The 16818-nt window shown below is 30.2% G+C and overlaps 1 protein-coding gene across 3 annotated transcripts in view; it reads right to left on the bottom strand.

Moving 5' to 3' along the window:
• The window catches only part of LOC140045433 (protein CASP-like), a 29841-nt gene extending 16129 nt beyond the window's left edge, over positions 1-13712 (bottom strand). For all 3 annotated transcript variants that reach the window (XM_072090324.1, XM_072090325.1, XM_072090323.1), the window contains exons 1-8: positions 13616-13712; positions 5278-5388; positions 3057-3183; positions 2710-2847; positions 2421-2544; positions 1486-1562; positions 1132-1198; positions 135-288 (exon numbers count right to left, since the gene is read on the bottom strand). In XM_072090324.1, coding sequence (XP_071946425.1) covers positions 135-288; positions 1132-1198; positions 1486-1562; positions 2421-2544; positions 2710-2847; positions 3057-3183; positions 5278-5388; positions 13616-13681 — 864 coding nt within the window. In that variant the 5' untranslated portion in view covers positions 13682-13712. The remainder of the gene's footprint in view (positions 1-134; positions 289-1131; positions 1199-1485; positions 1563-2420; positions 2545-2709; positions 2848-3056; positions 3184-5277; positions 5389-13615) is intronic.
• Between the last annotated feature and the right edge of the window lie 3106 nt (positions 13713-16818).

Below are 16818 nucleotides of genomic sequence, written 5' to 3'. Positions count from 1 at the left end.
TCAAGACTACCTTTTAAATTATTAAATATAAATGTTTATCCATAAATACCTTATAAGTATGACTTATCAATAAACTCAAAAGTCAAAACCAAAATTGAGTAACCATCGATTAAAAATAGATTTGGGTCACTTACAACATTTGGCGCTTTCTGCATCTGATCAGCGAGCTGTAGTGACTGATTGGCTGACATGAGTTGTCTCTTTAACGACTCAATCTCCTTCTCCGTCTCCGCAACCTTTTGATTTGAGCGTTCCAAATCCGTCATCACTATCTCCATCTCATCCGACCTAAAAAATAAAATTTACTGTTTTTCTGACAAAGAATTTAACGTAACAAATCCAAAAACAATTTTTTTATTGATACTAGATTAATATTAGAATAAGCACAGTGAACAACTCGCCAATTACATGGATGGATAAACTATTTTATAATTTATCATGCTTATCAACTAAGTCTCATTTGAGGGAGTGGAGTTGAAAGAGTCGCGAGTTCCAATCCTGACCTAGTTACAACCCTGGCACTGGGTCATGATTGAACCCTGGAGCTTGGGATTTGAAGGCAAGCATGTTACCCACCAAGCTACAGCTCCACTACGGTTGAATTCTAAAATTAACCATATCTTAACTTGGAGCTTCCATCTAGATAAAGTTTTTACTTAATACCAGTAACGATACATATTGGTAATTACACTGGATTCTTTTAGTGTTATCTCTTATAGAATGGAAAGCAAGCAAAATAAATAAACCATACAATAAGTTTGCTTTCAGAAATAAAATATGGCTTAAGCTCTGTCTACACTATCAAACTAGCTTGACAAAAAAAGTGTGATGTGTCCAAATATGGTAGTGATATGACCAAATTGGTAGTGTTATATGACATTATCATGTCCATATATGGGCACATCACATTTTTGTTGTCACATAAAGTTTGATAGTGTCGACAGAGCTTTAGTGATCAATGACGCAGAATGACAATTCACCTGTTCAATTCAAATCTTACATAAAATACTATTGACAACGTTCCAATAGGGAATCAATTACGACCGTTATGTTCATTAAAAACCAGAAAAACCCATGCTAAGATCCTGTTGAAAAGATTATCATTAATTGAATAGTCTTTCAATAACTTACTTGGCGGCCGTCTTCTCGTCAAACTTGGACTTGACGTCAAATAGTTCAGACAGGGCGTTATCCAGCGCTGTGAAAATAGAATACAAATATTAATAATAAGAGTGTACACTGAAAGAAATTATTGCGCAACAGGAATCTTAACTTAATCTAGCAACATTCCTAAACAGATAAATTGCAATTTCTCGATTAAGAAAAGTATATGTTTAAAATTAAATACATTCTATACAAATGAACCCATTATCTCACCCCAACAAATCATAAATCTCATTGTACCATCAAATACATGCCATATTTGGTAATTAAGTCTGATTTATTGTTTCTGGCAGGGGGAGGGTGTATATAAAATCGACTAACCTGCTTGAAGCGTGGAAACCTTTACCTCAGCTTCGCCTAATTTCACTGCTACTGTCATCTGGGTCTCTTGAAGTTGTCTGTTGAAATGCAATGAAATTTAACAGAAATATAAATCAACTAAATAATATGATATTTATTTTTAATAGTAATTCATATTCTCCTATTTCATATCTTAAGCTCTGTCTACACTATTTAACTTGTTAAAACAAGTGTGATGTGCGTAAATATGGTAGTGATATGCTTAAATATGGGAGTGATATAACATCATTATGTTACATATATATAATCTGTACTATAATATTGCACCAGTTAATGACTAAAAATATGGATTGAGAAATACTCGATGATTGACGAGACCCACCCTATAAATTAATATGTGCGTGCTCTATCTTATGCTATTTTACGTATATTATCTACAAACTAGTTTGACAAAAATGAATGTGATGTGCCCAAATATGGTAGCGATATGTTCTAATATGGTATAGGTGATATGACATCATCGTGTCCATATATGAGCACATCACATTTTTTTGTCACATAAAGTTTGATAGTGTAGACAGAGCTTAAGATAATAATTTAGATTTCTCTAATTTTTTAAAATTTAAATGTATTTAATATAATTGTTTTAAATTAATTTTATTTTATTTAATCAAAACCAACAGCAATAATTACCGCCACTAACAGGTTTTGAAACAATGTTTCTTTGAATATTCATAATCTGCAAATTTTGTTAATATTTTTTAATGACGAAATTCAGCTTACAATATTATATTACAGTAGAATAATTCAAATTAAATTCACAATTCATATTGTGTTGTTCAATTACTGTTTTCCTACGTAGTATATTACTATATATACAAACCTGTTGTAAAACATGTATTCCATGCCTGTTTATTGTTTCATTTACTATTAACAATTCCCTTACTAATCATTACCTTTCCTTATCAGCAAACCCTCGTTGTAATTCTTTCTCCTTCTCATTAGCTCTTGTCTGAGCTGTAGCTTCAATTTTACCCTCATATTCTTTAAGTTTTTCCTTTAAGTTTTTTATTGTTACTTCTGTAAACAAAGAAAGAATGTTCTCTTAATCTATTCCCAGTCCAGAAAAAGTACTGACCAGGTATAGTCTCAGGGGTCTGAGTGTGAAATTAAACTTTCTTCTGGCAATACCAGGATTTGAACAGATGACTTTGTATAGCTAGGTATGGCACACAGTGTTATTACCTTGGTTTTTAACCTCTGCAAATTCATGATTATACTCCTCTAAAGTCTCCCTAAGCTTCTGATTTTCTATTTCAAGGTCTTGCGCTTTCTGTGATTTCTTTTGGAGAGCTTGAGCGTGCTCTAACACAGATACAGGATCTGGGAAAAATTGTGAAGAAATTAATATTTGTATTTTATTTCAAATAAGATCAACAGTGGGTCATTGCCACAGGATGGGTCAGAAAGTACAATTATAAATAAAATATAAAATGATTACTTTAAATTACAAGTTAAGATGAAGGATATGGTCAAAATTTGTGATGATGACCAGTACAACATTTTAAATAAATTGCAACTTAAATTCTTACCTGGAACGTCAATAAGTTTCTTGTAAACTGATAGAAAAGCGCCCTCTGCTGCTTTACTCCTTTTTGAAAGTGCGTCAACTTCACCTTGAAAACTTTTAAGTAATGATGCAACAGCCTTACGTACTTCCTGTATCAAAACAACAATCACAATTATTGTACAATTATGACACATTAGTAAAGCGCTTGGTTTATTATTATAAAATGCTAGGTTCAAATCTTTTAAATTGTTGTTTTTGTAGCAATCATATTAGCAACTATTAAATTATCTGAAGACTCTCTTTCAGTTAGCTGTCCCATGGATTCTACAGTACCTTTTATCTGTACTTTTAGTTTTTAAAGGTAAAAGTTTTTAAACAAAATTCATATCTGAACATGGAGGTATGATTTAAACAAGTTAAAATATATAGTTATATTTCAACAATGTAGTATCTCCATATAAAGTAATGTAATATTCATGTTCAATTTTTATACGCATTCTTCTGACATACAGTACTGTAGTGCAATGATTGGATAGGTAAAATCAACCAATGACTGGTGTCAATATTCATTCATTCCACTTCTATTTCGGAAACATACCTCCATACTTACAAAATCAATTGCATCACATAAGAAAAAAATAGTTTAAATAAAAAGGGCAAACACACACACACACACACACACAAAAGACACCGGTATCAGATCATCTCAGGATCTCCATCATTTTGTTGTAGAGCCTGGATGATTCAAATGATGATACTATAATTAAACGATCGTTTAATAGTGAGTACTATTGCATGCCATGTGACCCACAATCGTCCAATCAAATGACAGGAATTGATTGATGTGTTACATAATACATTCTGTCAATTCATTTTTGCTAGCAGACATTCTATGTAACAATACCAACATCATCAGTTCCATGTACAATTACTTTAGCATCATTTCCACCAACACAGTGACAATCAAAGCATAATTCCACAATGTGTAAATTACTTCTTCAGTGAATAATTATTCCACTTACAAATTTTAATCAAACAAGGAAATAACTAATATCCTTTAAATAGTACAATAAAGGGTTTACAAACTAAATTCACTGCTAAAAATTAATACATTGGTCAGCCAACTACAATGGTTCAACAGTTTCAGGGACTAAATTTACGTCTAAAACTTACTTATCAATGAATTAGGAAATCAAAAACTGTACACCAGTGTTTGCAATGCAAGGCAACTTGCTCACAAATAAGCAGATTTTTTTTCCGTGGCCTTAAATTTTCGCGTTTTAAAAAATATTTTAACTGTTTCGTGATCTTTTATTTTCGCAACTGTATAGCTAATTTTTTTCGCGCCCCTAAATTTTCGCGTTTTTACAAATATCTGTATCTCCTTATTTTCACTGCTTACTTTTCTTTTTCTATAATTTTGCTGAACAAGATGTGTTGTCCTTTTCGTAAAAATCTTATTAACATTCTTAAAATGATAATATTGTACTACTACTTTATCTACTAATACTATAACTGTTGTATGTGTAAGATTTTCGTCAACTTGGATTCATTAATCATAGTACAGTTTTGTCCGTTATGCCCTAATCAATTATATTATTGTTTAAAGAAAGTGTTGAAAAGCAACAGACTATGATATTCTATTAATGTTCTCCCAAGCGCATACATCTTTTTCAATCCTTTCATTAGTTCTGTCCGTTTGACATTTTCATATGGGGATTAAATAGATATATTCAAAACAAGAAATATATAATATTATGTAAAGGTTTGCACGGTGAATAAACACTAAGATTTGCAACGTAATTTATAAAAAAGGAAGCAGGTAAAGTTTAACAATTTATCGTTACGGTTGGTTGCATCGGATCTGTTGCACTACAACCATGTTCTGGAATAATTACAACAACCAACACATATTCTTAACTTCACTGTACCTTAACTTCCTTCTTTACATTAGTTAGGAACTACATGATGTTATTGTCTCACTTTTTAAACAATTATCATTGTTAAAATATTTTTATTTGGTTAATGATTTACAGAGTTCTGTATTAGCCATATCCCATTAAAAGAACTTTAAAATAACAGCAATATCATTTGTGGATAGGGGTGTTCAATGAAAATTTTGAGTTATAGCGCTCTTCGAGGAGAAAGGGCTATTGTTGGTTTATCCAGGTAAGCTGGGTACGAAATAGACTCTTTTGATAATTTGTCTATATAAAATTAAAATAAAACGCAATGCTTCTTACTTCTGGTGTATTTTTCTTAAATTCTCTGCTCTGTTCAACGAGGCGTTTACGCGATGAATCACTCTCGTCTTGTCGGCTGGCCAGCTCAGTAGCAGTAGAATCTAACTCTTTCTACAAGAAAAAAAAAATCATGAGCTGTTATAAGTTTTTCAAAGTTAATAACTACTGTACAGTAAATATTCTATTTTAATACTGTACATATTGCCAAACCAATATTCAGAGTATACATTAATATGCTAGGTAAGAAGAACAGGGTTGGAGGAAAAAACATTCATGGCGACATTATCCGCGGCGACATTATCCTCTGCGTTATCGTTAGAATCGGAAAGATGAGGACGGTGGATGCGCAGACGGACCGTTACAAGTACTCGTTTTACCCGGCTAGGATACAAAATTATAACAAAAGATTTGTTAGATGGTTCATTTCCTTTACACCTGTACATTTATTTAAGGCAAGCCAAGATATGACTAGCACTGTAATATATTGGATAAAAAAAGGAATCTGTATCCGTATCTTTATAAAAAGATCTTAAACTTAAAGCAATACAAAAACAGTAACACCCTTTCAGGTAGCGAAGTTGTGTGGAAAGCCTGATGACTGGGTGGGCAAAATTTATCCAACATTAGTACTGTATACTGGATGTATATTTCAATAAATGTCTTTACCCTTTGTATATAAAATCTGATTTATCAAACAGTAAATTATCTCTTGTTTCCATTATTTTGATTGAGCTATGGATGAGTTACGTTTATCACTAATCTCTATATTATACTGTATTTAAAACAAAAAGCTCAGTCTAATGATAAATTACTTGCCGGATTATGATTTAATATTAGCGAGATAACGCAATGAAACACATATATTGATCAGATAGATGTATTCTGGATGGATTAATAATATGGTTCGAAGACGATCACTAACACGAACAAAATGCCAAGTTAATTATCTCTTTTAATATTTATGATAGGTTGCGTATCGATCAAAATGTATAATCAGAAACATCTGCCTAATAAGGAATCGTTCCATACATAATACTGATTGTTATTATATGAATTCTGACAAAATTAATGTTGGGAGAAAGAATCAATATTAAGTATTTTTAGTTAACTTTCACAAAATAGAGTTGTTGTTTGCTTGTACAAGAATTACAGCTGTTTTTAGATATTGCTTTCGCAATTTATTTATTCAACAAATATTTTGGTTTTTATTAAATAACTTGACTACAATGTTTATTTGCAAAACTGTAGTTTCTGTATTAACTTTTTTGCTGTTTTATGCGAAACACGTTTAGTAACTGTATACTTCTATCTAAGTATGCACTGTACAGAAACAAATAACATTTTCTTGAACCGAACATTATGTGTATTAAATGTTTAAATCAATAGTGTATGTTTAATAAATGTACAGCTCCAATAGTTAAAAAAAATCAAGGTGTCTGGTTGTATTGTTATATATACAGTACAATATTAAGGCCAATTTACACAGACAAAAGGTAACGGTAAGCGGAAAACCGTGTAGCTTGTCCCACGTAGAATCTGTATCTATCCCGAGTGGAAACCGCCCGTCCACTCCACGTTGTGTGTAAATAGTCATAAGGAATAACATAGATTCTATATTTTTATTACTGTTTAGTCTGCTCGTCTGTGTAAATTGGCCTTTATTTAATGTATTGGATGCAAATGTTGGTATGGTACGGTATACAGTAAAATTGAGCGTGGAAAAGAAGGCAGAGAGGATTGTCAGATGGACATCATTGAATGCGGTCTACCATATGTTACTCTTTCTGTCTCATGTCATCATACATGAAGAGATGCAAGTTCACCCTTTATGCCTAGATACTGTCACCGTATCATTAGAAGTCTATCTAATGGTGAATGTATGAACAGTATGTAGAATGAACCCAAGAGATGATTATACTTTGGCTTTAGTTGATTGAAATGTTTTGTTAGAAATATAGACTAGTCCAACTAATTTTATCACTCTCGAGTAAGTACAGTATTTGCAAACCGATTCTTTGTACCATAAATTTAAAAAAAAAAATTATTTATTTTATTAAATTAAGGTTTAATACTGTTCTACGACACTGACACTAAAATAATTTCCGTAATATTTTCGGAGAAACCATTCTCCATCCTCAGCGGGTTGGCTGATATGTATAAATCTCTTCATTCTTGTTTATTTTATGTACTGTGTATTGCGAAAAACAAGTTATAGGGAAATTTTTGTAGCAATACAGTAGCATGAGTTTAATTTACTGTTATTATTGAATATTTGTTTTACATGTCGCTGAAACATGATCATATTACTAACTAAACATTTATCAAAGTATTGTTACGTTGTACCGTTTCATACTTAGTACAATGTTGATGAAGTTTAATAAAAACAAATTGCCGTTGATAATTATTATTTATCGATTCAATTCCGTTTGAAGCAATATTTGAATTTATATGCATAAATTATTGATAAGTATAAATTATCATATATTGATCATGAGTTTGTATTTTATCAAATATTGCACCAAGCAGAAAATTAATTATAAATTTCTTTTAAGTACAGTATTAGTATTGATCGCTTAAATTTTGTTCTAAAATTAAACTTTTTACAATCAATATTCTTTCTCACTGTGTTCCATACAGCGAGTATTTAAATGCTGATCAGTACTATAGTATTATTAAAGCATGGCATTAATATATTGAAGGTGATTATCATATATTGATTTTTGTAGTTAGATTTCCATCCATATGCAATCAATAAATGCTCTAGCAATTTCACAATTTTAATATACGCAAAACGATGTTTTTTTAGTAATGCCTGGCAAAGATTTTTGTCATCAGGGCATATGCATTTAATATATGTCCTTATTCTGAATGTTCCTAGGATGTACCGTACATGATTGTGCTCACCCAAATTAAACTAATCAGTCGTAAATTGTCCATGGGTTTTCACTGATTCATATGATAAATTCTGTACAAAGATTTGTTTTCGTCTGGGTATGGATTTACAAAGTCTGAATGTTCTAGGATGTACTGTGCATGATTTTATTCACCCAAATTAAACTAATCAGTTGTAATTATAACTGTTTTTTCATAGATTCATATCATAAATACTGTAAACAGTAGTAAAACATTGAGCTTTATGCTTTATTATTATGCAATTGAGATTAAATGTCTGTTTTCCTTGTTTTGTTATGCTCCATTGTGTCGCTTGTTAATAATAGTCTATGTACTGTATGAAGTTGAAACTTGATTTAAACTTTGAATTGAAAATGTTTGGAACCAAACATTACCTGTTGTATGTGCAATGTTTAAATCAATCGGCTGTATGTTAAGATGGTACTGTATGATCATGCGAGTTCTAATTTTTATGGTATGGTGTGGGCTTGTTGACAGGACATCTCAAATGTATTACAAAAACAACAAAAAAGCAGTGTCCGGTCGTATTGTTACGTATTATTATTGTTTTCTATTTATTCAATACAATAGAATTTTACAAGATTAATGAAAGTAAATTTAAAATTTTTATTTTTTTCATACTGTAATCCAAACAATTTTTGTAATATTTATAAAGTTTATATTTTTTTCTTTTACAGATTTATAAAGACTGAAAAGTGTTACAAAACAAACACAAAAGAAGTGTCCGGTCGTATTTCTATATTATTATTATTATGTTCTGTATTGTATGTTATGGAATATCACAAAATGGATGAGTGTAAATTTTTATTTTTTCATACTGTAACTTAACAGTGTAATCCAAACAGTTTTTGTAATATTTATAAAGTTTATATAAAATTTCTTTTACAGATTATAAAGATTTCACAAAACAAAAATAAATCAACACCCAATTTACATTTTTATTACATTTTTTACTCAAATTTATCATAAATTGCAGCTTCATCATTTACAATGTCAATAAAAAATGTTTTAAACCGTAATGTTCGTACACAACATAAAATAATGTAAATCAAAAGAACGATTATCACAACAGTTCTGTAACATTATCACTTCTCTTTGTTTTCAAGAATTTTATGTGCTTCTCTTCTGCTTGAGAAATCATTCAATTTATTTTGCATCATACAAATCAATATCTGGCAATATTGCCAGGAAAGACACTCAATTAATCTTTGCAAGGCATAAAAGCTGGTGTGCCGAAGAAAAACAGACTGCAGCTGCCCAGAACTGATGGTGAATAGAGTATACAATGTTCCGCAGGGGCCTCACTGCAAGCTGATTGGCTGGCATTGATTGATGATCAATAGAATCAATAGATAAAAGCATAAAAGGGAGGAAAGCAATCAACGGTGAAATGAATCATTTTGACGGCCAATCAATCATTGGCTAGCCAGTTGATAAGCTATGGAAATGCAATATCTTCCCCATGCAAATTGATTGGACTTATCTATTTTAATGATAGGGGTGTTTTAACACAAAATAAGAACAATTCCCCTGTTGTCTCAGTGTCATAAGCTAACATTTATTTCTTTCTCTGTACTAACATTTCTTTTTAAATTTTGTTTAATATTTTAAAACCTCAAGAAATAATTTTAAGCTTTAAGTTAAAAAGGAATCATCTTTTAGAATTTTTTGAGAGAAAAATGTATATTCAATATATAATAACTATATCAAGTAGTTCAATACAAATAACTGTACACAAATACCACATCAAAATAGTAAGTATTTTTCCTTTGAAAAAGAAATCAATTAAATATAGTTGACTATAAAAAGTTCAGTTCAATAAATAATATCAAACAGCACATTTTAGTAGTCAGAATGGTAAAGTAATTTCATCCGATTGCCTCAGGGTATTGTTGACAAATTAACAGTCAACTAAAGGTACTAGAACAAAAGAAACTCCAATACTGTAATTATTATACAGTACTTCAACTTAATGTACAGCCTACAGTACTCTTCTTTTTCCATCCAGTTTTTAGTTAAAGTGAATAACTATTATCACATTAAATGACACATTCCAAAAAAATGTGAAAACTAAATTTTTTTAAGGGGACAATATCTTTAAAATTTTTACGTCAACAAGCGAGCAGCGTTTTTTGTAAGAAATATCTTTTGTTTATACATTTGTACGAATGTATTTCAATACAAATAATAACTTGCTCAGCCTTTCTGAGAATTTATTCTATTCACCATATATCTTTAGTAGAATCAAACATTGTACCGATTGACTATACAGTATATTGCCCAAATTAAACACCATGGCAGTTGAAAAAGTATAAATAAGATTCATTGTTGTTGTATTAGTTTAGAGCAGTTTAGAGATAGTAAATTAACTGAATAAATACAATACTACAAGTTAAAGATTAACTGGTTTCAACACTCTAAAAATAAATCTGTTTTACTTGAGAATGAGTTAGGGTTACAATGTATTGTTACAGACTATTAATGTACAAAAACATCATAAAATACATTTTTTCATAATGAATACAGCTGATTTGATAATAATGATGTTGACACACATACACATTAGTTGAAAAGATATAAAAATATAATTGTATTAATACATGTTTGTTTGTGTTGAATAAACTTTGTAAAAACTTGTGAAAGTAGGTTGCCCATCATATCCAACCAATCTTTACAATACCTCATCTTACCAAGAATTCATTTAAAAGTCATGTTCAAGGTCAAAGGTCAACAAGTAAACAGAGCAAGGCATTCAAGTGTCATGTTCATTGGTGATAATCATAAGTGAAACATAAAACCCTATGTCTAGCCAGAGGAATTTCATAGAAAAAACAGCCAAAAGAAGTCAACAACAGATCTTGAGATGATGGTGAATAACATAAGACTCAATGGGGTTTTAATCAAAGACACCGCCTCTATCGTAATTTGTAGTACTGTAAAACCATTAACACTTTAATAAAACAGTATACAGTTCAGTACAGTACTCTTAATAGTACTGTAGTAGTACAGTAATGTCATTTTCGAACATAATAATAATATAAAATCCATTTCAAACAAAAATGTTAAAGTTTTAATTTAAATACAGAAATACAGTACAGTATGTTCGAAAATGACATTACTCTATACTACAGAAATACAGTACAGTACTTTTAAAAAAGTACACTGTGGTATATAGAGTAATGTCATTTTCAAACATAATATAAAATCCATTTTCAACAAAGTTTTTAAGTTTGACTTCATCAGAAGAATAAAGTCATGAAAGAGATGCACAGATTTACGTTACGTTTTCGTTGATTGTTTTTAATTTCAATTAACAATTCTGGCGTTTGTGATTTAGGTATTTCTTAAAATAAGTATTTATACAATACAGCCACAGTCATTTTTGTTTTATTTATCAATCACATAAACCATCTTACAATCCAAGATGATTTCACCAAAGTAAATGTCTTTTTAATAGTGACACTCTATAAAAACCAAAAATCATTGAGCACAAAAAAAAAACATTCATCATCATCATGTACAGAACTGTACCAAGTAATTAAAATACAGTGATTGCGTATTACACTTACAGAATGCTGCATGTTAACAAAGTGATATGCTACAATATAAAAACAAAAATCATTGAGAAATCGAAAAAAAAAACCCTTTTCATTCATTATGCCTACCCTTCATTGGTAACCAAATACAGTGATTGCGTATATGCTGTATGTTTAACAAAAATTATTTTCTAACTGATAATTTGTTAAATAATGAAACTTTTAATCATTAAAACATGTTTTTAAAACATGTTTTAAATTTATCATTGTATTCAAATTTAATGAAGAGTTTGTGGGAGGTAACCGTACAGTATAAGACATAAATAAATTAAAGTGTGCGGCTCACAAAAAAATACAACTTAATAAAGCAACTATCTTTTTAAAGAGGAATGTATGTTATGCTATAATTGGACGCAAAGTGAATGAGATAAACATACTGTAGTTGATAATTTCCCAAAATGTTTAAACTTAAATTCTTAAGTACAATCTTATTTGTTTGAAAATTTCCTCCTCATCCGACGATGACGATGACGACTTAATCAAGACTGATTAGCAGCAGACGATCAATAGAAGACCTTGGTATTTCTATAGACTATTGATTAATTCATCATTTGCAGTGAATCAATAAATACATTATATTAGTCCGGAAATACGATTCTACCTCGTAATTACTGAAAGCAACGCAACGCCATCTTTTGCTTCCTGTTATTTTCATCTCCGGTACTTTTTTCATCTTTCTCATTTCACAAGTAAATTATAAAGGAAATTGATAAATTGGTTTGATAAAATATGTTGACAAGAAAGATAATGGGAAAAAAATTAATAAAACAAAAAAATAACCATGCATTTGGGACTTTATTGAGATAAAAAAAAATTAACATTTTACTTTAAAAATAAAATTACTATTTTCATACACATCTTTTTTTCCATAAATTTATTTTTTTCTTTAACAAAATTTATTTCAGAGCAACAATATGGTCAGTTTTGAAATTCAAGGTATATTTATTATCCCTGTTTATTTTATAAATTTTACACTCAAAATGACATTAACAAGAAAAATGAAATCCTGTATATTTTTATTTTAAATTTGATTTTTTTTTTTAATATTTTTAAAAAATGACACTAAAAAACAACAATTTTAAATATATTTTAAAATTATTATTAAATAAATTATCAAAAGAGTGTATATTTTATATAGTAAGTACAGTATGTACTTTTTGTTTAGTTTAGTTTAAGAACAATATCTTCCCCAACCTCATTATTGGAACATATTTTCTGTTTTTATTATTGTGATTATTAAAGTATAAGAAAAAACAAAGCCAATTAAGTATTATTATAGCCACGCAGACAATATACAAGAAAAGGTTTCATATTGTTTATTGTACTATTAAGTCTAATATAAATAAGAGTATTTAAAGTTGATGAAAAATTTGTTTTGTTTGCCTCGGAAGAAATCGGTTCACATGAACGACACACGCAGCACTATCATATCTCAGCACAATAACAAAGCACAACCAGGCCTAAAAATATCGTTTTAACAACACGAGTTCAGCGCAAACTGTAAACACTGATTCCCGTAATATTCACGTTTCAATACAACTACTTAATCTAGCATATAGATCGTTTAAAATCGCTATACCGTTTATCAATTGTACAAGCCCGAGAACTCCGCCGATCAGCACTTCAGTTCAATATCGCTTTGATATAGTTATAGCTTGCCTCGATTGAATGAAAGGTTTGAGCTAAAAACAATCGATCGCTGATACTATTACCAATCAATTTCCTAGTAATTTTCTTTAAAAACTTCCTCTAAACTACACCAAACAACTCTAATTCTGTTTGCAATGTATATATAACACAAAATAACATATCTTTAATGTCTCACTTACCTGTAATTCTTGTAGATTGAAGTTTTTCCAGTACTGAAACATCGAAGCGATATTAGCTGCGGCCATTTTGATCGATTCTACAAAGACCGAAGCTTCGAACACGTCGCAAATCGACAAGCAGATCAGATGAATGCCGAAAGGAAACAAATTACTTGGGACTCAACCATTTTTAAAAATAGGTGAACAATTAATAATCGAAAACAAATTTAGGGGCGTGGTAAAAACAGATAGAAAACAGATTTTAACAATTATTTGAGTAATTTATTTATTATTGCTAAAATAAATTTCAATTTTGCCCAAACGCAATAAAAACTCATTATAATTTCAACAAAAATAGTTGAAGTTTAAAATATCGCCATTTATTGATGAAAATACGAATCGATCAATCATCAACAACAACATAATCATTATTTATTTTGTAATCATTGGTGAAAATGATTTTTTAATTCAGTCAATTTGAATAATATTTTTCAGTAGGAATACTACCGATATTTTTGTTTAGTTAAATATTAATTTTTATAAATATACGGGTCACGGTGGTGCGGATTTTCCGATTTTCGGCATAATTGTAAAAAAAAACTATCCATTCTGACGTCTGAAATAATGGAAGAAAAATGTATTTATTTATTTATTTATTTGTTTTATTCATTTCATCTATCTTTCATTCATTTATTTGCGGTGTATTTTTGTTTTTACTCATTCCGTCATTCATTCCGTCATTTTGTTCCGTCATTCGTTCAAATAATTCTTTAAAAAAAACATATTATTGGTTTGTTCATTATTTCAATATTTCTTATTATCATTAGGCCTATTCGATTATTTAGTCAATTATCTTTGGTGTCTTGCTATACATCATTGTTTATAAATACAAGATTTTAATAATGACAATTTTGATCAAAAAACAAGATACCTTTATTAATAAAAAAATAATATTTCTTTAAAAAGCTGATTTTGCAGTTATCACGCACAACAGTCGTGGTATCGATTCTTCTGAGCAAGGCTCATATCACCGGTCATCGGAAGCAATCGAAAATTCATAATAATTAACTTTATCGATCTTTTAAATTGACTTCTTAATTATTCATAAGCTAATATTTTTGTTTTTGGTTCAGTTGAGGGCGTGGGATTAATTTAAAATCAATCACTATCACTATCCTCCATTATCGACGACGATATATCATGTTATTAATATCTTATGCCTGTATTATTAACGTTTTCTCAATCACAGACTGTATAAGAATAATTATGATTATTATGAATTAAGCTCCAACTCATTTCATTAGAACTGCATGCAGTATAACTCTGTCTACACTATCAAACTTTATGTGACAAAAAAAATGTGATGTGCTCATATATGGACATGATGATGTCATATCACTATACCATATTAGAACATATCGCTACCATATTTGGGCACATCACATTCTTTTTTGTCAAACTAGTTTGTAGATAATATACGTAAAATAGCATGAGATAGCGCACGCACATTACTTTATAGGGTGGATCTCGTCATTATCGAGTATTTCTCAATCCATATTTTTAGTCTTTACTTATTCTATCATTAACTGGTGCAATATTATAGTACAGATTAATAATTTATTTCTAAAACATCATTCTTATATTTTTTTATTTATAACATTCGTTACCGGTATAGTAACTCTCATGTCTAAATCTCTGTCCACACTATCAAACTTTATGTGACAGAAAATATAATGTTCCCAAATATGGACACGATGATGTCATATCACTACCATATTTGGGCATATCACTATCGTATTTGGGCACATCACATTTCTTTTGTCAAACTAGTTTGATAGAATGTAGACAGAGCTTAAGATGAGGGCCCGTTGGTGGTATTGTAGCAGTGTGGGTCAATGGTAACCACTAAAAAGCCCATCTAAACCCAAATACGCAATCAGAATTAATGAATTTATAAAATGAGAATCCATGCAACTTCTGAAAAATAATATCCGATATCAACAGTATAATAACGCGCGCGTACTCATCCACTTATTTGGTCAATCAATCGTTTATTGATGAAAAGCGGCGAAATTGCTAGAATGAGTCATTATTTCAAGTAAAGAACATCTGCTATAGAGTAATATTGACTGAGTCTATCAATAAGGTATAACAAAAAACCTTTCCCCGTTTGGTTGTAAACAAGCTGAACAAACCGAACCAACAAAGATAACCTATGATATTGATTATTTTCTATATGCACTTTATTGATTATTTTTTAATCGATTTCTCGAATAGAGTTCGTCGTCCATTAATTGAACGATTAAATCGATTCTTTTACATAAGTTTAATCGAAATGTAAATACGATTTCAAAATAATACATCTGTGCAATGATGATATGCAATAAACACCTCATTTTAATTATTCGCCGTGTTCGCGTGGTTCCTAATAGGGAGCGCAACGCAAGGAGGAGACGACGCGCGCGTAACCAATCACACGGTGCCTTTTGTACGTCGTGATCGCGGTAAAATTACATGTGTGTACGTACGTCCTTGTGTTGTGTCCTCCTAGGGTTGCGTCCTCCTCAGAACCAATCTGTTAAGTGACACGTAGGCCTATACATCGGTTGTTGTTTTGGCTAATCTCGTCTTGATCACGTTGTTGCACCCATTGCAATAATCATCATTGCCATTAAATTATAACTTTTTTTCTACAATGAGTAATTTATTCATCTGAAATAAATAAGTACGCTGATAAAAATGGTTCGATATTAAACCATTTTCCATTTTTTAAAGCAATTTAACAAAATTGAATAATATTTATGAATAATTAATGTGTACTTGTGGAAACTATGCCCCTCTTGAACAGTGTAAGTTTGTTTCCTAAAAAACAATATTAAATAACAATACATTAATTGTAATCGTAGCACAATGTATAATATTGTATAATATTATATAATAAGTTGACCATGATGAGACAGCAGATATACATCCAATAATATAGGCCTGCTGTTCACATTTTATTGGTTATTGTCAATCGACCACCATGGAGTGAATTCGATTTCCTTCGGGTAATTCAACAATTAAATCGATAAAAAAACAATGGCATGTTATCATCCAATTTTGCTCTGTTCATATTTTTCCGAACAATTCAGTCTTCGTGCAAGCAAGGTCATCCAACTGCGCTAATAAATAAAAGTATTAAATTTAAGTCTATATAAAAGCACACAAGTACGAATACGTAC

The sequence above is a fragment of the Antedon mediterranea genome, chromosome 3 (genome assembly GCF_964355755.1).
Source record: "Antedon mediterranea chromosome 3, ecAntMedi1.1, whole genome shotgun sequence".
NCBI lineage: Eukaryota > Metazoa > Echinodermata > Crinoidea > Comatulida > Antedonidae > Antedon > Antedon mediterranea.
This window is presented reverse-complemented; position numbering and strand designations above follow the sequence as displayed.